The 22,957-nt window shown below is 49.2% G+C and overlaps 5 protein-coding genes across 13 annotated transcripts; all 5 read left to right on the top strand.

The window, feature by feature from the left end:
* The first annotated feature begins 585 nt into the window (after nucleotides 1–585).
* LOC6537798 (E3 ubiquitin-protein ligase RNF220) lies at nucleotides 586–2,120 on the top strand. The gene has a single exon (XM_002098303.4). The coding sequence runs from the start codon at nucleotides 725–727 to the stop codon at nucleotides 1,925–1,927; it is 1,203 nt and encodes a 400-aa protein (XP_002098339.1). The 5' UTR covers nucleotides 586–724; the 3' UTR covers nucleotides 1,928–2,120.
* Nucleotides 2,121–2,386: 266 nt separating this feature from the next.
* On the top strand, nucleotides 2,387–5,885 carry LOC6537797 (cytoplasmic aconitate hydratase). 2 transcript variants are annotated; one of them, XM_002098302.3, is made up of 7 exons: nucleotides 2,387–2,543; nucleotides 2,600–2,692; nucleotides 2,759–2,928; nucleotides 3,155–3,881; nucleotides 3,944–4,044; nucleotides 4,107–4,878; nucleotides 4,945–5,885. In XM_002098302.3, the coding sequence occupies exons 1-7, from the start codon at nucleotides 2,474–2,476 to the stop codon at nucleotides 5,772–5,774; spliced, it is 2,763 nt and encodes a 920-aa protein (XP_002098338.2). In that variant the 5' UTR covers nucleotides 2,387–2,473; the 3' UTR covers nucleotides 5,775–5,885. The 2 variants fall into 2 exon arrangements, with proteins under 2 accessions (XP_002098338.2, XP_039231682.1); XM_039375748.1 differs by having other exon boundaries at nucleotides 3,138–3,881.
* A 159-nt stretch (nucleotides 5,886–6,044) lies between these two features.
* LOC6537796 (protein winged eye) lies at nucleotides 6,045–16,330 on the top strand. 7 transcript variants are annotated; one of them, XM_002098301.3, is made up of 11 exons: nucleotides 6,045–7,119; nucleotides 7,183–7,329; nucleotides 9,896–10,030; nucleotides 10,163–10,279; nucleotides 10,563–12,654; nucleotides 12,717–13,287; nucleotides 13,350–13,608; nucleotides 13,798–14,393; nucleotides 14,720–14,899; nucleotides 14,974–15,135; nucleotides 15,202–16,330. In XM_002098301.3, the coding sequence occupies exons 1-11, from the start codon at nucleotides 6,687–6,689 to the stop codon at nucleotides 15,472–15,474; spliced, it is 4,965 nt and encodes a 1,654-aa protein (XP_002098337.1). In that variant the 5' UTR covers nucleotides 6,045–6,686; the 3' UTR covers nucleotides 15,475–16,330. The 7 variants fall into 7 exon arrangements, with proteins under 7 accessions (XP_002098337.1, XP_015048522.1, XP_015048521.1 ...); XM_015193036.2 differs by having other exon boundaries at nucleotides 10,530–12,654; XM_015193035.2 differs by having other exon boundaries at nucleotides 10,527–12,654; nucleotides 13,828–14,393.
* Nucleotides 16,331–16,400: 70 nt separating this feature from the next.
* On the top strand, nucleotides 16,401–19,430 carry LOC6537795 (GPI ethanolamine phosphate transferase 1). Its single transcript, XM_002098300.4, has 2 exons — nucleotides 16,401–17,270; nucleotides 17,338–19,430. Exons 1-2 carry the CDS (start codon nucleotides 16,490–16,492, stop codon nucleotides 19,332–19,334), a joined length of 2,778 nt encoding a protein of 925 aa, XP_002098336.1. The 5' UTR covers nucleotides 16,401–16,489; the 3' UTR covers nucleotides 19,335–19,430.
* A 61-nt stretch (nucleotides 19,431–19,491) lies between these two features.
* Nucleotides 19,492–22,957, top strand: LOC6537794. Of its 2 annotated transcripts, XM_002098299.4 has the most exons (10): nucleotides 19,492–20,251; nucleotides 20,310–20,510; nucleotides 20,565–20,831; nucleotides 20,890–21,238; nucleotides 21,294–21,479; nucleotides 21,541–21,710; nucleotides 21,772–21,919; nucleotides 21,980–22,221; nucleotides 22,279–22,753; nucleotides 22,821–22,957. In XM_002098299.4, the coding sequence occupies exons 1-10, from the start codon at nucleotides 20,108–20,110 to the stop codon at nucleotides 22,955–22,957; spliced, it is 2,319 nt and encodes a 772-aa protein (XP_002098335.2). In that variant the 5' UTR covers nucleotides 19,492–20,107. The 2 variants fall into 2 exon arrangements, with proteins under 2 accessions (XP_002098335.2, XP_039231683.1); XM_039375749.2 differs by having other exon boundaries at nucleotides 21,772–22,221.

The raw sequence follows: 22,957 nt of genomic DNA, 5'->3' as shown, positions 1-22,957 counted from the left end.
AGTGCCGTGACACTATCGGTTAATTTACTTTTACCGTTGAAAAATTATTTGATGCAAAGAATTAAGATATTATTGCATTTATATAGGTACCCATGTTACATTTCCATGGTAATGAAAATGATAAAGGAGGACGATGATTTGTTGAAATTTCATAACAGAGAGCGACACTAACTGTTGCACCATCTCAAATGTTATGTGGAGCATGTAAACAACGCTATCTGATATTATTTTTGTATATTGTGCTGTATTAAGAAAGACCGACCGGAGTAGACTAAATATTATTAAATAAATGTTTTCAATTACATTATTGTACAACTTGATGGGAAAAGAGATGTTAAGTTGCCAAGTACGAACTCTGAAGTATTCCGATTGCTGTACTAAAGTAGCAAGGAATTCAAACAAAACATATTCAATTATCTGAAAGCCATATTTTTTAACTAATTAACGTTTATTAATTTCTTAAGCACCTAATAACCAATTTATTTGGCGCTTTTGTAACGGTTTTATGAAGCACTCGATGTATATCGCAAATGGCTAAAACAAATGAACACTTACAGCTGAGCAATAAATGCCGAAAAACAGTGTGGCCGTTTGTCAATGTGCGAGAACGTAAGAAATCGGCGTCGCGTGGCTTGGACAGATTATCGAACAAAACAAAATTCGACTAGTGAATCTGTTAAATTCGGTCTCATCCTCAAGAGTCCGCGGTGGACCCAAAGAATCTATGGCCACGGACACGGTGTCCAACGGCGAGAACTTCGCCCAGCACTTAACCAGCAACGGCGACGACGACGTGATCTGTCCCACATGCGACGTAAAGATCAAGCGCAGTCAGGTGGCCGATCACTGCCAAGTGGAGATGGAGCGATTGCACAATCCCATTAGCGCTGTCAATCCACCGGCCACAGCCGTCGCAGCAGGCGGTGCCTCCGCGTCCGAGGAATCTGGTTCGGGATCTGGGGGCAGACAACCGTGGAGCGTGTTCCAGCGGGTGCAGCGCAACCGGCAGGCCCGTCAGCGCCAGCGCACCAGGAAGCGTCCGGCTTCACCTGCTCCACCAGCCACTGCAAATCCTACGGCAGCAGCTCCTCCGCCTCCAGCAGCAGCAATTCCGTCCGTCGCTGCTGCCGAATCGAGCCAACCCACCTGTCCCGTGTGCAATCACAACTTTCCGCAGTCCAATATCCAAGAGCATGTAAATCAGTGCCTGCGCCAGAGCCGCCGAAATGGTCAGGCCAATGGGGAACGGCATTCGAGTGAGGACTCGGAGGATAGCGAGGAATACGAAGAGTATGAGTGGGCGGGACAGAAGCGCATTCGCGTGTCTACACTCGTGCAGGGAGGCTATTCTGCCTTGGGCCTGGGCCAGACGATCAAATACAATGGCCAGCAGGCGCAGGACGACGAGGACGAGGATCTCAACGTGGACGAGGATGACACACACATCTACGGTCCTACACAGTACGGGGAGGGCGATGTGATCCCACTGGCCAACGAGGACACAGAGGGAAATGTGTCCGAAGCGGATGTTACCAGCTATGTACGCCGGCTTATCTCCTCCAGCGATGGGCCCAAGCCCAACCATTCCAGCGAAGCCACCGAGCAAGAGACTGCCACTATCAGAAACGTAGAGGCTCCACCAGCTAGCGAAGAGCCATCTACGTCGCGATCCACACGATCCACATCTCAGAACCAGCAGCAGATCATCGAATCGCTGAAAGCCAAGCTGCGGCTCTACGAAAAGCAGGCGCAGGGCAAGTACAAGTGCCTGATTTGCATCGACGACTACAAGAATCCCGCCATCTCCGTGTCCTGCTGGCACGTCCACTGCGAGCAGTGCTGGCTGCAGACGCTCGGTGCTCGAAAACTGTGCCCGCAGTGCAATTCGATCACCACGCCGAAGGACCTGCGACGAATCTACCTGTAGACGACCACATCAGACTTGTTATCCCCGCTGCCAAATTGCTTGCGCCCTAAAATAGGCTTTGCATGCAACGCAGCTGTAGATGATAATCCCTATACATATTATTTATATAGATTACAAATACCGTTTATATTACGTGACATTACAATAAGCCTACCATGTAACTATTGCAATAAACCGCAGAAAACATAATTAATATGTAAGTGTATTTAAATTAGCATGTAAAAAAGGATATAGCGTTTAAAGGCATGCTAACCAGATCGATTTAAAAACGAGTTATTTTGAACCAAAATAAAAATGCCATCAAAACAATTAATGCAATATTATTTTCCTACCTTATTTTTGCCTTCAATATAAACTAAATAATTATGTCACTACATATAAAAAATATATTTAATGTGAAGTACAAAAGAAAAAATTTTTACAGTGTACAGTTTTGTTTCGATTAGCAAACGTTGTATTATCGATAACTGAACATATAGATAACACAATGTTTGCTTATCTATACAGGAGGTTTCGTGTTGAAGTGGTTCATCAAAACATTCATTCATGAAGTGGTTCCTCACGCGCCCACTTCTATCTGCTTTCTGTCATAAATTTTCCACCATGAGCAGCTCCGGTGGGATCTAAGCGGAAATTTTTGATATCTATTATCTAACTCTGTCTTCCTTGCAGGCGCCAATCCCTTTGTCCAGTTCCAGGCATCCTTTACCCAGGACGGCAACGTCTACAAGTATTTTGATCTGCCCTCCATCGACAGCAAATATGGTAAGTAGTCATTATTATTGTTTGTTATTAATATTGTTATCTTTACATTTACATAAATCTCAACAGATTCGCTGCCCTTTTCCATTCGCATTCTGCTGGAATCTGCGGTGCGCAATTGCGACAATTTCCATGTGCTGGAGAAGGATGTGCAGAGCATCCTGGGATGGAATCCATCGCTGAAGCAGGGAACCAGCGATGTGGAAATTCCCTTCAAGCCAGCTCGTGTTATATTGCATGTATGTATCCACGGGCGGGTGACGACATAAGTCCATATATCTCCTTGGATCTAAAAATGACATATCTCCTCGCGAAGTAATGTCGTTTGAAGCGTCATATCTCTGCGCGGCATAAAGTCGTTACAAAACGTTTCTAGGCGGAGATATGTCGGCGGAAATAGGTCACTATGCCTCCACAAGTATAAGACGTTTGTATGAAACTTCCCTAGATATTGCCTACTTTCAGGACACTACTGGCGTTCCCGCCGTCGTGGACTTTGCTGCGATGCGAGATGCTGTCCGTGACCTGGGTGGTAATCCGGAGAAAATCAATCCCATCTGCCCTGCTGCTATGACCATTGATCATTCCATTCAAGTTGATTTCGTTCGCTCCGCTGACGCGTTGACCAAGAACGAGTCTCTGGAGTTTCAGCGCCATAAAGAGCGATTCACCTTCCTCAAATGGGGAGCCCGCGCTTTTGATAATTTGCAAATTTTGCCTCCTGGTGCTGGCATTGTGCATCAGGTGAATTTGGAGTACCTAGCCCAAATGGTTTTCGAGAGTGACAATTCAGATGGATCAAAGACCATTTACCCGGATAGCATCGTGGGCACTGACTCCCACACAACAATGATCAATGGATTGGGTCTTCTCGCCTGGGGTGTTGGCGGCATCGAGGCGGAGGCCGTGATGTTGGGCCAGTCCGTTTCCATGCTGCTGCCAGAGGTGATTGGCTATAGGCTGGAGGGCAAACTGGGCCCGCTGGTCACATCCACCGATCTGGTTTTGACCATCACCAAGCATTTGCGTCAGCTAGGTGTTATCGGCAAGTTCGTTGAGTTCTACGGCCCCGGAGTGGCAGAGCTTAGCATTGCCGATCGCGCCACCATCAGCAACATGTGCCCGGAATATGGAGCCACTGTGGGTTTCTTCCCAATCGATGAGAGCACCCTGAGCTACATGCGCCAATCCAGTGAGTCAATCTAAAACATTAGTTATGTTGATTACTCGATGTCCATGGATATTGTTCATTAGATCGCTCAGAGAAGAAAATTGATATTACCCGGCAGTATTTGAAGGCCACTCGACAATTTCGTGACTATTCCCGTGAGGATCAAGATCCCCAATTCACGGAGGTGAGTGGCATTCGGTTTCACTATGGAATTTCATAGTTAAAAGCGGTTTCTTTACCCTGCAGTCTGTAACTCTGGATTTATCCACGGTGGTGAGCTCGGTTTCGGGGCCCAAGCGACCGCACGATCGCGTTTCCGCATCTAGCATGTGCGAAGACTTCAAGTCGTGCCTTGTAAGTCCTGTCGGCTTCAAGGGCTTCGCCATACCACCGAGTGATTTGGCTGCCAAGGGTGAATTCCAATGGGATGACGGAAAGACCTATAAGATTGGTCATGGTTCGGTTGTGATTGCTGCCATCACCTCCTGCACGAACACTTCGAATCCCTCGGTGATGTTGGGCGCAGGTCTGCTGGCCAAAAATGCCGTGAAAAAGGGCTTGAGTGTTCTGCCTTACATCAAGACCTCATTGTCACCAGGTTCTGGGGTGGTTACCCACTATCTCAGGGAATCCGGTGTCATTCCCTACCTGGAGCAGCTGGGCTTCAATATTGTGGGTTATGGTTGCATGACCTGCATTGGCAACTCGGGCCCGCTCGATGAGAACGTAGTGAACACGATCGAAAATAACGGACTGGTTTGCTGTGGAGTCCTGTCTGGAAACCGCAATTTCGAAGGTCGCATTCATCCCAGTACTAGAGCCAATTATCTGGCCAGTCCGCTGCTGGTGATTGCCTACGCAATTGCTGGTCGTGTGGATATCGATTTCGAGACCGAACCGTTAGGCGTGGATTCCAATGGCAAGGAAGTGTTTCTGCGCGATATATGGCCTGCACGCAGCGAGATTCAGGATGCGGAGCATAAGTACGTTATTCCCGCCATGTACCAGGAGGTGTACAGTGAGTATAACAATCCAAGAAATTTTAAGAGCTCTTAAGAGCTTTGCTTACTGTTCGCTATTCCAGGCAAAATTACGCTGGGATCGAGGGACTGGCAGACGCTGGAGGTTTCTGATAGCACGTTGTATCCGTGGAATGTAAATTCAACATACATCAAACTGCCACCGTTCATGGAGGGTATGACTCGTGAGCTGCCCAAACTTAAAGGCGTCGAGAAGGCTCGCTGTCTGCTGCTTCTCGGCGACTTTGTGACCACCGATCACATATCGCCAGCCGGCGCCATTGCACGAAACTCACCAGCAGCACGCTATTTGTCAGAAAGGGGTCTCACTCCTCGCGACTTTAACATGTATAGCTCGCGACGTGGCCATGATGCGGTGATGGTACGCGGATGTTTTGCCAACATTCGTCTGGTCAACAAACTGGCCTCCAAAATCGGATCCCTCACCCTGCACGTGCCAAGTGGCGAGGAGATGAACGTATTCGATGCGGCGCAACGGTATGCGAGCGAAGGTACACCTTTGGTTCTGGTCGCGGGCAAGGACTACGGCAGTGGTAGCTCACGTGATTGGGCTGCCAAGGGACCATTCTTGTTGGGCGTCAGAGCGGTGATCGCTGAATCCTTCGAGCGCATTCATCGTTCCAATCTGGTGAACATGGGCATCATTCCGCTGCAATTCTTGCCTGGCCAGAGCGCCGAAACCCTGAAACTGAGTGGCAAGGAGGTGTACAACATTGTTCTGCCCGTGGACGATCTGAAGCCGGGTCAGAGGATTCAGGTCGATGCCGGTGGCAATGTCTTTGAGACCACGTTGCGGTTCGACACCGAAGTGGACATAACGTACTACAAGAACGGTGGCATTTTGAAATATATGGTCCGCAAAATGCTGGACTAGTGCATTTGTTAACTTGTATATTCCATATGCATTTATAGGTGATATTTAAGTGTTATTTTGTGACAGGAAATAAAATTAGACTTTCATCTTTTATATGAACATTATTACAAATTAGTTGTTTCACTGTTGGAAATAATTTATACAAATTTAAAATGCGCGCTCTGAGTTTTATCGATAGCAAAAAAACCGATGGCCAAACCAGTCCCCGTAGAATTTCCTAACGCCTGCTGGTGAATCATCGACAATGCAGATACAAAATCGAATAGTCGCTGTTAGGTCGCTGTTAACTTAACATAGTTCGCTGCTTCTTTTTTGTCCGTCCCGTGGACTTTTCTCCAGAGGATTTTGATTCCAATTCGCAAAAGAAAAACACAAATAAGCAACAGATCGTGTGTTGGCCAACAACTATACAGCCAGTGCTCGATATTTACTTGGAAGAACCGCGGAAAAACGCAACAACGCAGCAGGGAAGTCGCGCCTCCGCCTCCCAACCAAAAAACAAAAAAAAAAAAAACGAAAAGATCTCGGATCGCACAGGGTTTTATTTTGGGCAACCACACTTGGACTGGTGGGTGCTCCGGTTCCGTCGACCTGTGGATAGTGCCCAGTGGCGTCGCGTCGCTTTGGATTATGTCATTTGTTTACGGGGAATTGCCGCAGGCCCAGTAGCCAATGTTGCATCCGAAAGAGGCAGCGAAAACCTGTAAAAATGTAGACTGTGTGCGTGTGTGTGTGGGCCAGTGCTAGTGTGTGTCCGTGTGTAGTGTGTGTCCGTGTGTGTGCGTGTATGTTTATGTGAGCGGATAATGGACGTTTAGTTTTTGGTCGATTCCGTAAGATATATAGTGAAATAGATATAGCCACGAGATCCAGGGAGCGGTAGCCATATATGTGCACAGCCACCGCCACCCGATGGCCACGTTTAATCCTGGCGCCAGCAGCAGTGCCGCCGATATCCTGAGCGCCACCACAGCAACAGCTACTTTTCTGGTGCCCACCACTGCAGCAGTGTCGCATCCCGGTGCCCATCCTGCCCAGCTGCAGCTGGACCAATTCGGAGGCTTCTCGACGGCAACTCCCCTGCAGCACCATCACCATCAGCAGACCAACTCGTCATACACCTTTGTGCAGATCAAGAGGGAACCCTGCCAGGTGTCCGAGATCAGCTCCAATAATTGCCATCAGCAACAGCAGCAGCACCACCACCACCAGCAGTTGCAGCATCAGGGCCTGTCCTCCGCCTCGCTGACCGCCTCCTCCAAGACCATGTCCTCCTCCACACTGACCACTCTCGTCAAAATAGAGGCTCCCTCGCCAAAGGTATCGGAATTGGAAAAGTCCTCAGGTAGGTGACACCCAGCCACTGGTCGAGAGCACTTTCCTCATCGGTTAATTACAATTCCATCAGGCAACTCCGTGCCCATTGGCATTGCCGTGGCCAGGAAGCGGCCGCAGGAAGCCCTGGTGCCGGCCATCAACACGCCCGCTACGCTGCCGTTGCAGCCACCACTCAACAAGGACTTGAACTGCTTCGGCATACGCGTCGCTGACCTCGGTGAGTGCCCAGTTACACAGAGAGAAAATCACCTTTATCTTGAGAAAGTATTAAGCAGCATTCTATGCCAACATATATTCATAGAATGTTTCCTGCTATCTCAAAGATACCTAATGCTTGCATAGGGATTATCCACAGCATTTACTGTGGGGATCATTACTAAATGCTATTTTCCAGATACATTTATATGTAAATTTGCGCAAACCCATTGTCTTTGCCATACTTATTTTCAATCCGTGTACCTTCTGGGCATCTAATTCAATTGAGTCACCAGATTTGAGCGCCTTAATGAATGGCGCGTTCGCTTTCCCAAGGGGCAGCGTTATATGATGCTTATGATGCCAGGACGTGGACGTCGCTCAATTATGCCACTAATAAGATTGCCAACAAAACGTTCAGCGCTGTGTGGCATTCCTTCAGTGAGCGAGCGGCGATGGGTCGCCGAGGGTGTCGTCTCCACCGTAAACAACCCGCTGGAGTTGAGAGGGCAGGAATCATATGATGGCCGCCTGTTGTGCGGCTGTCGTTGTTGTGACAGCCACCGAATCGACTGGATTCGACTCAAAACGGCACTGCCCTTATCCTCCCTTGCGGGCTGAAGGAAAGCGGTGGTAAATCAAACGAACTTCTAAAGCGGAAGTGAAACGAAAGTGAAACACATTGCGATTTGAGAAGGGAGGCTCTGCGACGACTTGGTTTTGACCGACTTCGAACTGCTCTTGCTGGATGGGCACGTTAAATATGTTTATATCCATGGGGGTGTGTTCTGTCGTCGATGCCAGTCGAATTTCATTTTCCGGATTATTTTTAAAGCCTGCTAATGGTGTAATAATCAACCATGTCCATGACGTGACCATTTTACGATCTTGAATGGGTTTCTTTTTCATTTCAATCTATTTACAAAATATTGCCAGATGGACCACACTTTTAATCAACTTGAAGAGTACAGGAAACATTGTACTTGGTTTTAATCACTGCATGGAATTTTATGTTATTTAAAATAACTGAAAATGATAACGTCTATAAATGGATAGAGAGCGATATGCTGGTGGAGCAATTGAACATTGGGAATGTGTAATTTGTAATACTTTGACTTATCAAACTATTAGTGATAAAATGTTATTTTTACAATGCAGCCACTTTTTTACCAGGAATCTCCCATTAGTAACTCATTATAAAAGCTGATAAAATTGAATTCATAAGCAACTTTTTGCGGGGGTTTTCTATTTTTATATATATCTGATACTAGAAGTTAAAAGCTGTTATAAAAATCCAAAGCAAAACCGCTCAATGGCGATTCGGAAATTTTATTTTTATATATATTCCGGGTATTTCCCAAAAGTTTTCTTGGAAATTTTGAACAAACAACTTTTTCTCGATGGGGGTGATTATTTTCATGCACAAAATACTTTTTCCTTTTAGATCATTAAGATGATTTCAAACCAATACCTATTTCAGCGGTATCAGTCGGGTGGTAGTACTTTTGATTGCTGACAAAAACCCTTATAAAGTAGGCGCATTACTCACGGTTCGCCAATGAGCAGAGTATCCAGGGCTTCGACTTAGTAAGCACGCTCCACTGAAGCTGAAGCTGAAGTTCCAGTTGCGTGGGCGCCAGGCGGAGGAACAGCAGAGCGAGAATCCAAAGACAGATTACTCATGGACCCATGCTCGGGTGGGTGTTTTTTCAGACAAGGTAGCGGTGGCTGTTCCTAGAACTTGTAGTTAGGGATCTCTGTGTGGGGGAACCAGGAACAAGTAAGGCATCACCTCTAAGGGATGCTCGAGCTGGATGCTGGATGCTCGATGCATGAGTGAGTTTCCGGGGATGGGAAACTAGAGGCAACTGGGTAACACAACCGGGAGAGCTATCCTCCAGAACAGGACCTAGCAACATGACACGCCGAATTGGATTTCGGTACACGACCATATGGCAGAGTCGTCTTGCTGTGGCGTTTTGGTTATATATATTTTTTTTTTCTTTTTTTTTGTTTTTCTTTCCTTGCCACAAGTCAGTCGCTATTTATAAACGTTTGCTGGGTAGTTTCTCGGTCCGAAACAAATCACTTGTCAAAAGATGTAGCTCTAATTGCGCTTCGGAGATGAGACACTGCCGAATACTTGTCATTCATTTCGATTCGAGGGCGGTGGTGGGTTTCCCAATTCAGAACCCATAATGTAATCCAATTACAGGGCATCACGTTCGTTTTAATCGAATTTTTGTTGAAATTATCCAGCCACAGAGTCGGGGGTGGGTTATTCTATACGAGACGATTGGGATGTGTGATAGTTGTTTCGATGGCGTGGTGGTGGGCGGTTGGGTGGTTGGGTGGTTGGGCGCACGCGGTCACCAAATGCATAGTTCAAGGACACTGCAATATTTCACGTATACATACACATCCTCGCTTACAACTAAAGTTACACGGCAGGCCCGAAAACTTTATTAAACAAACGAACGTCAAGCGAAGAGGTTGGCATACTCTGCTCAGAACTTTGATAACCAATGGAAAAGAGAATAAAAGTGGCGCCAAAAATTGACAGAATCCTTTTCATTTGACTGTTTCAGGTGCCACCAGTTGCGGCAATTTGTACTTTACGGGCAACGGCGACCTGATGACCACCGGCACAGCCACCGCCGAGGAACTGGCTCTGAGTGCAGCAGGTGTGAACCGCGCACCCTCCACCTTCTGGCAGTATCCAAGTGAGTTGTCCACGTTTAAGAGCATGCTACAAGTAGATCCCGGGCAGAAAAACAACAATCAGTGCTCACCGACACACTCTGTCTCCACCTCTCTATTTTGGTTCTCTCTTTTTTTTCCGTTGCGTTTTGTAGATGCATTACCCATTGAATCAGTGATTTCCATGTCGCCCGCCACGGTGGGCCTGCAGTACTCGCGGGAGGCCAGTCGCGGACAGGTGGTGCTGCTGCCGGCCGGCCCAACAGCGCTCGGTAAGTCAGCCGGGAGGATCGGCGATGATCTCCTCATACGCACTCCGCATGCCAGCACCCTCCTAGGTGTCCTAGGTTAATTTGATTTCGAGATCTCGTTTCGCCAAAACAAAACTAATTCATGCTTTTAAACTGCGCTTCTCTCCCCCCTTCGCCACTTCCGCCACTTCCTCGACAACTCCAAACTCCAAAAAAATCCGAACTTGAACCTCCGACTAATCTGAATCGCTACCACGTCCATGCACAGCAGGCATATCAAATTTTCCCCTCTTAACGCCCACAGATCCGTTCCAGCAGGCAGCGGCTGCGGCGGCCTTCGTCTGGCCCTCGGCCTACATCCCCCAGGCGCCGGCACCTGGTGGCCACTCCGCCGCTGCTGCAGCCGCCGCAGCTGCTTCGCTGCAGCCGACGCCCAACTTGTCCAGTTTGCCCAACTTATTCTTCCCCTCGATGGGCGGCCACCAGGCGCTGAGCACAACGCCATCGTACGCATCCACCCTGCAGCTGTATCTGGCCGCAGCGGCCACGGCGACGGGCAGCTCAACGCTGTGCCAGCACAGCAATCAGCAGACCAGCACCACAACCACCAATTCCACCATTAATCTGAGCCTGGCCGCTGGTTCGGGGGTCACGCAAAGCGGCAATGCAGCTAGCAGCTTAAGCTCCAGCAGTAGTCTCAGTGCGAGTAGCTCCCGGTTTCTTAGTCTGGCCACTGGACAGCCTGGGATTCCGTCACTCCTATCCTTGCCGCCGCCGCCAGGAATGAAGGAGGAGTACTCAATGCCGCTGGCATTGCCGCCCCTTGTGCCGCTTGAGGCGGCGCGGGATAAGGAGCAGGCCTTGAACCTGATGCGGCTGCCCACGCCGCCCACCTCGGCCACCATGGAGCCGTCTTCCCTAGGCCATGCAACGCCCCACCATCTCTTCCAGTCGGGTGCCATGGCTACGCCCACGCCAGCATTGCTCAACCTATCGATGCATGGCAACGGTGGAGAGCTGCCTGCTGCCACGCCGCTGCCTGTGGTTAGTGATGAAGCGGCGTTGAACTACAAGCTGCATGCACCGTTGACGCCGCAGACACCTCCTCGCCTGGCGGAGATTCCTGTGCAGGGATCAACTCAACTTCTGCCGCAAATGCAGGATGTCAATATACAGACGGATACGCCCGTTTGTAGTGAGGACGAGAGCTTCCCGGGCTCGGCAAAGCCGCAGGATTCTGCTGCAGACGCATTTCCGCCTCCAATCCTTGTCCAGCCGCTGGAACTAACGAAGCCCAGTGAAACCAGCCATACCCAGCCGACCGAGTGCCATACCCAGACCGAACCCAGTGACATACCCAGTGCCAGCCAGGAGGAGTCAGCGGAGCAGACTCCCCCGGAACCCATAGAAACGATGTCGCAAGCCACGCAGGCCGATCAGACAGCCCCCGAGGACCTGACCGGCTTGGAGCTGCTCTCGAACATAAGCACCAATAGCAAGCCACTGGTGCGAGTAAAGCAGGAGCCGGTGGAGCACGTAGAGCAGCCACCGCCACAGCCGCAACCTGTGAATATAATGCCCTCAGAGCCTACGCCGCCAATGCTGGAAATGGAGCCCACTTCCGCACCTGAGCCACTTGGCGGTCTCAAGCTGCTGTGCGCCCTGGCCGAGCAACGCATCCAGGAGGAGGTGGTGCAGGGCAGCAGTCTGTTTGCCACGCCATCGTCGCGAACGCCCACTCCTACGTCGCAGGCTCTGGGAACGACAGCTGCGACGCCGCCCGTTTTCGAGGCCAAGTCCTGTTTTGCCTTTGGGCAAACGCAGGGTTCCGTCTTCCCCTCCTCATCATCCTCCTTTCAGATGCCATTAAGCTCACCCGGTTTCCCCTCGATGCAGGGCATCGAGCTGCCATCCACGTCGGCTAGTGCCGTTGCCGAGCTGACTCCTGTGAAGCGCAAGAAGCACAAACATTCCAAGTCCTCAGGCAGCGACAGCCGCAAGTCGGCGCGTTGCAGCAAGAAAAGCAAGAAGAAGCGGCGTCACAGCAGCAGCCGCCAGCAGTTGTCTGCTCCGGCGGAGGAGGATCTGGACCTGCATGACGAGCAGCTGCAGTCGGAGCTGCGCAGTGCCCTCCATGCCCTGGATCCCAGCTACGCGCAGCGCTTTGGCCAGGAGGTGTTTAGCATCATGGACAATAGTATGCGTATGCGACTGGCGGACGTAACGCGGCAGTATCGCAAGAAAAAGCGGAAGCTGGATGAGATTTCCAAGCACAAAAAGAAGAAGAAGTGCTCCAAGCAGCAGCTTCAGCTGCAACAACAGCAGGCATCGCAACAGGCAGTGCAGCCACCTTCTGCCCTGCAACAGCCACAGATGACGCTGTCCAGTGTCCTGGGGTAAGTGGTGTCTCCTCTTTAATCATATCCAACATAAACCTAAGACCATTTGTATTTTTTAGGACATCGTCCCCGCTGCGCGATTACAAGTTCCCAAAGTTCTCGAGCAGTAACCTTCAGGCGTCGAGTTTTTTGCGATTCCCGGACAAGACGCACTCCTTCCCCCCACCGCCGTCCCTACAGCAATCCCAACCGGAGCCCAATCCCTTGCCCAGCAGCAGCTCACCGAGTACCTCGTCGTTCGTCCGCCTGGAACCCAGCGCATTGGACGCGGCCGTTGCCATTGCACCAACTACCTCTGCGACTTCCGCCTCCTGCTCACCATCCACCAAGCAGGCGGCTTCTGCGGTGCGGAAGCAGCGAAAGATGAAGGCGAACACCGGCGGCGCCGCCGGAGAGCAGACAGCGGCTACGGAGGCAAAGCGGCGGGTTAGCGCCATTGACCGCGAGCTTCAGCTGACCAGCGAACACCTGTATCGCGATGAGACACGTGTCCTGACGGACATGGGCGGACTCTTCTATGCGGGTGTAATGAAGCCGTTGCGTCCGCCAGATGTGTATTCTATCACATTGGATGGCGAGCGTGGCAACAAGTCGCATGTAATGTCGCGCGAGGATATACTCAAGGATACGGTGAGTGAATACTTCATTCTTAGCAACATATATAACTTTATTCATTAATTTATTGTTTATAGATCCTCGAGGTATCTCCGAAGAGCGTGGAGAGTGTCCCAGTGGGTACGCGGCTGTGCGCCTACTGGAGTCAGCAGTACCGATGCCTTTATCCTGGACGTGCCATCGACTCCGAGCAAGTGGTCGATGGAGCGGCCAGCAGCGCTACGAATTCGGCTACGACAGCGCCGGACTTTGTCAGCGTAGAGTTCGACGATGGCGACAGCGGCAGGATCCGCTTGCAGAACATCCGCATGCTCCTCAGCGATTATCCCATAGCAGGTGTGTGTTAATTGAGCACTTTCATGGGTATTAAACTGTAGCCCGGCACCATCTGTGCCTGTGGACATGACAGTTTTACTTCCCAACCCTCTGTCCAAATATTCGTTTCTTGTGTACGTGCCTCCTTATTTACTTCTTTGTTATTTTCGTTCCCTCTGCCCGACAATCCCACTTAAACCAATGGAACAGAGTACAACGATAATCCCCTCTACTCAGTAGGCAAGCAGAAGCGAAGCGCTCTGCGCGGGGTTGAAAGTGGACCTGTAGGAGCCTCTCAGGACCATTTGAACGTGCCCGGCTGCGAGGATTCGCACAGCCACCATAGCCTGGGGATGAGTAGCGATAACACCACTTCGCTGGCGGCAACCATGGAGTTGTTCACGCAGCGCAGTGAGAAGAAGCGCCTGAAGAAGAGCCTCAAGAAGATGTCCAAAGCTCAAAATGGCATTAGTCCGGCCACGGCAACCAACGGTGGTGGTGATGCCGCTGCCTCGGGCGAGGGTGTCAGTGCAGAAGACGCCGCTCGCAAGCATCACAAGCACAAGAAACGCAAGAAGCACAAGAAGCATCACCGCAAGAACGGCAGCGAAGAGCAGGAGCAACAGGTCGTCCAGCAGGACTACTCAGCGGCAGGACAGGAGGCGACAGAGGCGCCTTCCACAGGGATGGCAGCAGCAGCGGCGCCAACCGCGAATCGCGTTAAGGTGGAGGTCAAAGTGAAGACAGAGCAGCTGGAGATGGAAGAGGAGTCCGCATCCAATCTCATGTCAGAGATATCCGATGAGGTAAGCGGGAGCAGTAACTTTTTCCCCCATTTTTTTTGAGAAACCCTTTTTTGTTTACTATTTGTGCTAATTTTATTCACTTAAATGGAAATACAAATATTTACAAAATCTGTTACCAAAATACCCAACATTTGTAGTCGGGAAAGGTCAATTGCCAATAACCTTTTTTTGTGATTCCTTGTTCACCATTTGATTTTTGATAATGGTAAAAATAATATTTGTATAACACAATCCGAGTTATTTGATTAGAGAACAATTGCAAAAGCTGCAAATTGAAAGGGTTGTCCGAAATGAAAGGGTTGAACTAATCCAATTTTCGCTCGCAGGCCAAGGGCGACGATCTGGTCGAGCATAACAACTCCAAGGGCAGCAGCAAGATAGCTGCCTTCCTGCCAGAACGGCAGCTATGGGGTTGGTATGGTACCGCCTATCGCAAGGCGGGCGTCAAGGGACGCGCCAGAAAGCAATTTTACAAAACAATCAAAAGGGGAAAGGAGACTATCACGGTAAGTGCACATGCTCATATTTCACTGTAATTATTGTATTGAATTTTGATTTTCTTATTTAATGGTATTTGCAGGTCGGGGACAGTGCAGTATTTCTATCGACGGGCAGACCAGATCGACCCTATATCGGACGCATTGAGTCCATGTGGGAAACGACCACGGGCAACAAGGTGGTGCGTGTGGCGTGGTTCTATCATCCGGAGGAGACGACCGGCTGTCCAAAATTGAAATTTCCGGTAAGCCATACCGTAAATTCCCTTCCAAGGGCAAAGTTATAAAGATCATTTATGTATTTTGAACAGGGTGCTCTTTTTGAATCGCCGCACGAGGATGAGAACGATGTGCAGACCATTTCGCATCGGTGTGAGGTGCTGCAGTTTGGCAGTTACTTCGAGAAGTTCGGTGCCGATTCGAAGCAATATCAATCCATATACGATAACAATGATACATATTATTTAGCCGGGCACTATAACCCAAGGTTACAAGTGCTAAAACTACAAGACGATATTCCAACTCTCGAAGAGCTGCAGGATACAAATACTACTACTACTACAGAAACTACTACCGAGGATTAAGCGAGAAGTGGATAGGCGTGGTTAGGCATAGTGCATACAGATCTATATATATACAATATATATACATTATACATATATTTTACTATACGTGAACAGATGGAGCAGATATATACCTATATGTATACAAATATTATTTCTATATATTTTAAATGCATTACGTATTTCGAGAACACAAAAAAGCAAACAAAAAGATCACTGGCGAGAGTAAAAAACAAGAGAGAGAACAAGGAACTAAGCAACAACTACTAAATTAATGTGTAGTTACGAGAAGCGCAAGCAATTTTAAGTTTAATTTTGTAAAAAAAAAAACAAAACGACAAAACCGAAAAAGCGCTTTGATGACGACAATGTTGATTCACTTCAAGTTCACCGAAAGTTTACAAACGAAATGTGTGCTTCTACATCCCTTGGACCCTTTGAACCTTTGGACACAACACACCCAACACAACACAACCAACATAACACAACCAACATACCAGCATACCAGCATACCAAGCAATCAACCAACAAACACAGTAAACTCTTAGATCAGAAGCTATAGCTACAGGATATGGGATACACTTGTTAATTGGCGTGTATACCTACATGTTTCAGATGAAATTTAGAACGTGTTTTAAAGATTTTAAGCAGGCAACATGCAGCAACTACTACTATAAATGTAACAATTCAATGTGATAGCAAAACAAAACCAGATGTTGATGTGTACAGAGGAGAGAATAAGTATAGATGATAAATAAGAGATCAAGCAGATTGTGTGTGTTGAATATTTACAGTTTGTTTTATTCAAGATGAACAGCAACGTATAAAATCAAACCTATCTTTAATTACATCAATAAACTTGCCGGATATATTGAAATCGCTTTCGCTTTTATTTGTACTTCTCAATTTCTTTGCAATTCAAAACACCTATTTCAGTTCGACGTTTCCAGGCAATCCTGGCTATATAATTCAAACATTTCCTTTCACACATTTGTACACTGCGAACAGTTTACACACATTTCGTCACACTGAAAACATGTGGAGTGTTCAGGCCTTGGTGGTGCATCTGCTGCTGCTCGGTTCCATCCTGAGCATCTACTTTCAATCGACTGTCTTGTCAGATCTGGAACCTTTGAGTAGCCTGCGCGAATTGGGCTTGGAACCGCCGGCGGATCGACTGGTGGTGTTTGTGGTCGATGGACTGAGGGCGCAATCTGTTTTGGCGGACAACTGCAGTTCGGTTCCTGACCTCCGGGAGCTGTTCATTGACCAGGCACTAGTTGGCATCTCGCGGGCATGCCCACCGACAGTAACCCGACCGGGACACATCGCCATCTTTGGCGGCTTCAATGAAGATCCTGCTGCGGCCCTCACCAACTTTGGCTGGAATCCGTCCACTTTTGATACCGTCTTCAATAGGAGCAGGAACGCCATTGGCTGGACGCAGGATGTGGTTGCCAGAATCTTCACTCACTTGCCCACCGGTGGAGCGCCACTGCGTTTCGAAACCTTCGCCAGGTCGGACATTTCGGGCAGACTCAGGTTGGATCAGTGGGTGTTCGATAAGGTGCGCAACTACCTGACCAATGAGCAAAATGTGCAGCCATTGCGCAATGCCAGCTCGGTGGTCTTCTTTGTCTATCTAGCCGATATCGATCTCGCCGGACACGCCCTCACGCCCTACGGCTCGAACTTCCGGGGAAAGCTTAACTACACCCAACGCGGCATCCGGCAGACCTATGAACTCTTCGAAAGCGTTTTCAATGACAGTCGCACCGCTTACCTGATGACCTCGGATCATGGGATGAGTGATGCGGGTGCGTTGTGTCCTTGAGTTTCCCTCATCTGTTTACCATTACCCATGAATCCCTCTCTATGCTTTAGGTCAGCACGGTGGTGGCGGAGATCGCGAGGTGGAAACCCCTTTCATACTCTGGGGAGCTGGTGTTAAACGCTTGGCGCCGGATCCCGTCCAGAACTTCACGGCCAGTGAGAATGGTCCCACCTTGCCACTGTACCAGTTGGAACAGACGCAGCTGGCGCCACTTATGTCCGCTTTGATTGGCCTCCCTCCACCCATGAACAACATGGCCCTGATGCCACTTGGATTCCTGAACACCAGTGTTCAGTACGAGCTGCAGGCTCTCCACCTGAATACGATGCAGTTGCTGGCGCAGGCCAGGATTCTGATAAAGCGACATGAGGACGGTATTATGTATCAGTGCCTGCCCAAATTCGAAAGTCTGGGCACGGCAGAGATAGAAAACTATCCGCAGAGAATGAAGTATCTGGTGGCCCAGGAGCACTACGACCAGGCCTTTAAGGTGAGTCAGCAAATAGCCAAGGTAGCTCAGCAATGCATGGAATACTACCACGGGTACTATCACCTGCCCCTGCTGGTGGCCACCACTGCCTCCTACTTGTTGTGGTTCTACCTGCTGCTGGTGCGACTTACACGGGAGTCCATCCAGCCGAAATCGGAGCGTAAGGGCTACTTTACGTGGATCACTTTGATGATGTGCTTGGGCGGATTGGCGCTCCTGGAACTAATGATACTGCAAAGGGTGCCCCACTTGACCACCTTCTATCTGCTTCTGCCCTTTGGTATCCTCATCCTGGCCCTGGCTGAACGTCCCTGCCAAGACAATGGGCTACTATGCCAGTTCCCGGTGCTTCACCTGGTCGGAATCGTTGTACCCGGTGCTCTGCTGATCTTGATGGCCTTCCACAAGAGTCACATTGGGCTGCTCTACTTCGCGGTGGTGTGCCTCAATAATCGCAGAGCCTTCTTCAGACCCTCCTTGAAGCTAATTTTCTGGCTTGTCCTTGTCATCCTGCTGAGTGGTATCCTGATGGTGAAGCAGAACTCAAGCCTGCACTTTATCACCGATGAGATTGGTGCTTATATTGGAAACAGCCATGTGGTCTACTTCAGTATGGTGTTATCCGTCATTCGTCCTCTGATTCTGCGGCATCAACACGCCAAACGCGTTTGGATCATCAACATGGCCGCCCTACTGGCCACTGCATACGGAACCTATCAATGGGATGCGGATCAGCCAGTCTGCACCTATGTTTATGTGGCATGCTGGTCATACCTCGTCTTCGCCTTTCTATCAATCCCATATAGTGGGACAAAGGAACTGAGGCGTCGCTTGGAGCTGATAACCTTCAATATGCTGACGGTGCACATAATGCTGACCACCTCCATCGGTTCGCTCTTCGTTCAGATCATGGTCACCGAGTTTGTGCTAGGCCTGGAGCTCTACGAAGAGAGCATCAGGTACTCAAATCTTAAGGATGTGAACACAGAGCAGGATGACAACCAAGGAGCAGAGGAGCAGTCACCGCATGAGAGACCTGTGAGTCCGCTGGAGCACTTGAGGCAATCCTATCGCTATGCGGCACTGATTCTGCTGTACTTCTACGTATCCTTCTTTGGAACTGGCCACTGGTTCTTCAACTTCACATTCAAAGCCATTACATCGCGACTTTTCTTCCCACAATTCCAGCTGCACATGATTGCGGCTTTTATTCTGCTTAAGATATTCATACCATCAATCATCGTCATATCGAGCATATACGCCCTGGTATCCTTTGGCCGAAAGCATGTCCGGTCCATCTTCATCTGCCTGTTCCTGATGAACGACTCCATGAGCTTGTACTTCTGCTACTTTGTGAACAATCGAGGCTCCTGGCAGAAAGTGCGAGAATCCTTAGATCGCCTCCTGGTGTCCCACGTCTTTATCATCCTGCTGCTTGTTTGCTCCTGGATCGCCAAGGGTTTCCTTGCCAACACCAAGGAGGAGAAGCCTATGCCCAGAGCTCAAGTCCAGACTCTCACCAATGATGCCAACCTAGTTCAGGACAGTCGGGTTTAGATTAGTCCGGATGATGTGCCAAATTATCAAGCTGCATTTTATCTTTATTTAAATATGTTTGTCCTGAATAAATAGCAGTTTGTATACCAGTAAAAATGAGTTTTAAGCAAGTATTTGAAGTTCGCTGTGGCTCTATCGATGTTACGTATACGACTGGTAGGATAACGTGGCTAAAACAAAATTCGGAATGCTAGTTTCTTAATACCAAGAACTTTTATTAGTTGCTACACTAAAGTATTTATTATCTTACTTTCAGCCATAGAAGTTCTAATAAAGTTGGCGAGGCAAAACTGACTACTGCGCCGTTTCTGGTTATGACATCGCTAGACAAGCGTTTGTTTTGGGGTTTCCACACCCGACCCAAAAACCCATTTGCATAAGGGGCAGCCCGAGGAATGCGTGTCTGTCGATGATGTTCAATGGGCACCCACATGGGTGCCACGTCTTGGGGGCTTGGGCGCTTCAGCACCGCCCAATGTCCGTGGAAATTCCGTACTCTTTCCGGGTCTCCACCCGCTGTCGGATGCGTGCGTTGCCTGGCTGCGGGGGTCACGAGACCAGCCATCGATCCAACAGAAGGAAAATTTGCATTCGCCAGGCTTGGGAGATAGGAAAGAAGCGGGTTGTGGAATGAAACGAGTGTGGTGCAGATGCGTGCCTGGAAGACACAATAATTAAAAAGCGATTTGTCTAGAACCAGGCGGACTTAGGGAGCCACTGAGTAGGAGGGGGCTTGGCGTGGTTCCGCCTCCGGCGGACAGGCCCCACCGAAAATGAGCACCACCCCGAAGTGGTACTGCCGCAACAAATCCCAGCCGATGCACACGTTCGCGGAAATCGGCAAATTGGGCCTGGAGCTGCGTCGGATTACCAAGCGCATTGTGATCGATGTCAACTCGGCGATTTTCAGTGAACATGTAAGTAACTTGGAGTTCTTTTATTAAATTGGTACCCCTCACAAGCTGCCCCTCGAAGGACACCATTTTGGAGGAGTGCGAGCGGGTGGTGGAGCAGTACTGGAACCTCAAGGACGAGACCAAAAATGCTGACTTCCAATCGCTCGCCAAGAAGATCAAGCGAAGTCCCTACAATCAGCTGCTAATGAAGAAGTTCCACTTGATAATGGATCTCAATGACAGACGCTTTTGCCAGCTCACCTTTGTGCTGAAGCGAACGGTGGGTACTTGACTTCATTATCCTGAATTCGGATTGATCTTAGTTACCCTTCAGTTGAGCTTCCTGCTCCGCAAGTCGATGCAATCGGAGATGTGGCTGAATTGGGCTTTGCACATCACCCAGTTGTACAACAAGTGCCGCAAAGTGGAGAAGCCACTGGTTCCGCTCGAAGTGGATAAGCCACCGGGCGACGACGACCTAGAGGAGGAGCCCAAGCTGAGTGGCAAGAGGAAGGAGGAGATGCCCGCCAATGTGTGCAGCAATATGTATCCTGCTCTGCTCTTGGCGCTCAAATCCATTGACTTTGGCTACGTTTTGCAGGTTCAAGTTGTTAGATAACCTCTTACATACTCCTTTTCAAAGAGCTCATTTGGCATAGTTGGTGGCGCAGACGCGGGTGGAGCAGAATGCCCTGGACTTGGTTTTTGGACTCTTCAACATGGGCGAGCAGGATGCCTGGCGGGAGCAGCAGAATCTGGAGTCCACCTCCTCCAGCCTGGAGATTCTGCGCACCCTAAACATATCCTTTGCCGCCGGCGATTACCAGCCGTATTGCGACTCCGCCCAGGATTACAAGTCCATGCAGATGCAGATGGCTGTGGAGAGTCTGCAGGATCAAGATCGCCAGAGCCTGCGTTGTAAGCACACGGAGAGTTTTCTGCAGAAGGAGCGGGTGTTTATTGCCCAACTGATAGCCAAGGCCACGGAAATTAGTCCAACCATTTTCGGTGAGCTTTTTGGCATTTCATGAACACATGTTATGTTTATTGATTGATATGATAGATAATGGCAAAAAAGGACCTGTGGATATGAACGCGTACATTGTGAAGGGCTTGCGACTGCTCTGGTCGTATGTGGGCATCATCTTGGATCACATACTGCTCTGGTGGATTGATAATCCCGTGTCCTGCTATCGCCTAACTCATATTGATTCCATACGCAGCTGGCTCTATCATCAGAGTGTTAATGGTCAGTAAAGTATATAATAAATTTATATTCATGAATATGAATATGCAATATTTCCTTGCAGATATTCCAGAGCCTGTTTTTTCAACACTTCGTGGAATTGGTGAAATCCTTACAGGATTCGTTTGCAACAACATTTGGGATCAACTCTTCCGTCTCACCCTAATATCTTCCAATAATACCAATCGCTTGGTGGACGTGGTAGCTGAGCAATATCGCGATTGCCCAAAGAATGTGATATATATGCATATACCTTAATATATATTTTCTTTTCTAAAGGATTCCAAACTTTCAGGAATTTGGCACCCCCACCGGCACCGTGTGGATCAGTATATTCGCCAACCTCGTTAATCTGAGCAACCAATATTTCTCCAATCTGGAGGCGCACAACAACTCCAGCCTGCTGCCGGTTGCTGAACAGATACCCATACTCCATCGGCTGGGTAAGATTAGCATAGGTTCGATACCACAGATCGACTTGCAATATGTCCATCCAATTGCAGACCATTCGGTGCATTCAATGCGCCTCTGGGTCACCGAGCAGGCGAAGCTCCTTTGCTGCGAGTGGAAAATGGACCGCTTCTTCCAGATCCTGGAGCACGATGTCAAGCTGTGCCTGAATGTCTTCATTACCTTCCAACTGCCCAAACTCACTGCCGACCTGAGCGACATACTGATGCTGGTTTGCGTTGCCCTGCGCACCAAGCTCATCGCCGAGGTCAACGCCAATATAGACAAGCTAAAGGTAGGACTTATTTCTACGGTAGGGATACTAATTCCAGTAATACCTCTAATCCCCCAGAAAACCACCGACGAGTGTGTTCAGATACTGTCCGCAGTTTGCCGAGTGCTCAGCCTGGCCAACTTTACGCTGTGTTTTCCAGCCGCCAGTTTCTGGCAACGCGAGGTGTACAACAACGATGAGAAGAGCCTCTATGTGGGCTATGTGCTGGACGAGATCTATCTGCCCACCATACGTGCCACCAAGGACATTGTCATACTCAAGCTGATCCTGAAGCTCATTTGTGAGGCCTGGCTGGACTTTATCTACCAGAAACGCATTCGCTTCAGTGTGAACGGAGCGGTTCGTTTGCTGAACGATTTCGACGATGTGCGTGAGTGGATCCTGGCCTGCAGTTTGTTGGATGAGGAGCAGCTGGACAAGCTGAGCAACCACGAGGTGCTGCGCATGTGCAAGGGTGTGGGCAAGATTCTGCTCCGAAAGCCCGAGGATGTGATCTCCATCACCCAGTCGCCCAAGTACGACAAGAAGGCGCGTAAGTTGTTGTGCAATATCTATCTACATCCTTTTCGATAAGGATCTTTTTTTCTGTCTTCTTATAGAGGATGCCTCTGCCCAGGACACGCAGCTGCCTTCGGAGATGTTCGTGTCCAATCAGAAGCACTGGCTCCAACTGAGGGCCAGTGGAGGCAATGGGTTTCCGTTCCTGAAACTGTGCTGCGGCGATGTTGCAATGTAG

This window comes from Drosophila yakuba, chromosome 3R (assembly GCF_016746365.2).
Source record: "Drosophila yakuba strain Tai18E2 chromosome 3R, Prin_Dyak_Tai18E2_2.1, whole genome shotgun sequence".
Classification (NCBI taxonomy): Eukaryota; Metazoa; Arthropoda; class Insecta; order Diptera; family Drosophilidae; genus Drosophila; species Drosophila yakuba.
Note: the sequence above shows the minus strand (reverse complement) of the source record. Positions and strands in the feature narration are given on the sequence as shown.

Excerpts from the sequence above, each read along its gene's own strand:
- LOC6537796 (XM_015193037.2), top strand. The coding sequence starts at position 6,687 with ATGGCCACGTTTAATCCTGGCGCCAGCAGCAGTGCCGCCGATATCCTG. Across the intron at positions 14,394-14,719 it reads TGTCAGAGATATCCGATGAG|GCCAAGGGCGACGATCTGGT; the intron begins GTAAGCGGGAGC and ends TTTCGCTCGCAG. Across the intron at positions 15,136-15,201 it reads GTCCAAAATTGAAATTTCCG|GGTGCTCTTTTTGAATCGCC; the intron begins GTAAGCCATACC and ends TATTTTGAACAG.
- LOC6537794 (XM_039375749.2), top strand. The coding sequence starts at position 20,108 with ATGAGCACCACCCCGAAGTGGTACTGCCGCAACAAATCCCAGCCGATG. Across the intron at positions 21,711-21,771 it reads ATCGCGATTGCCCAAAGAAT|GAATTTGGCACCCCCACCGG; the intron begins GTGATATATATG and ends CCAAACTTTCAG. Across the intron at positions 22,754-22,820 it reads CAAGTACGACAAGAAGGCGC|AGGATGCCTCTGCCCAGGAC; the intron begins GTAAGTTGTTGT and ends GTCTTCTTATAG.
- LOC6537798 (XM_002098303.4), top strand. The coding sequence starts at position 725 with ATGGCCACGGACACGGTGTCCAACGGCGAGAACTTCGCCCAGCACTTA.
- LOC6537797 (XM_002098302.3), top strand. The coding sequence starts at position 2,474 with ATGAAGTGGTTCCTCACGCGCCCACTTCTATCTGCTTTCTGTCATAAA. Across the intron at positions 2,693-2,758 it reads CTCCATCGACAGCAAATATG|ATTCGCTGCCCTTTTCCATT; the intron begins GTAAGTAGTCAT and ends AAATCTCAACAG. Across the intron at positions 2,929-3,154 it reads CAGCTCGTGTTATATTGCAT|GACACTACTGGCGTTCCCGC; the intron begins GTATGTATCCAC and ends GCCTACTTTCAG.
- LOC6537795 (XM_002098300.4), top strand. The coding sequence starts at position 16,490 with ATGTGGAGTGTTCAGGCCTTGGTGGTGCATCTGCTGCTGCTCGGTTCC. Across the intron at positions 17,271-17,337 it reads TCATGGGATGAGTGATGCGG|GTCAGCACGGTGGTGGCGGA; the intron begins GTGCGTTGTGTC and ends TCTATGCTTTAG.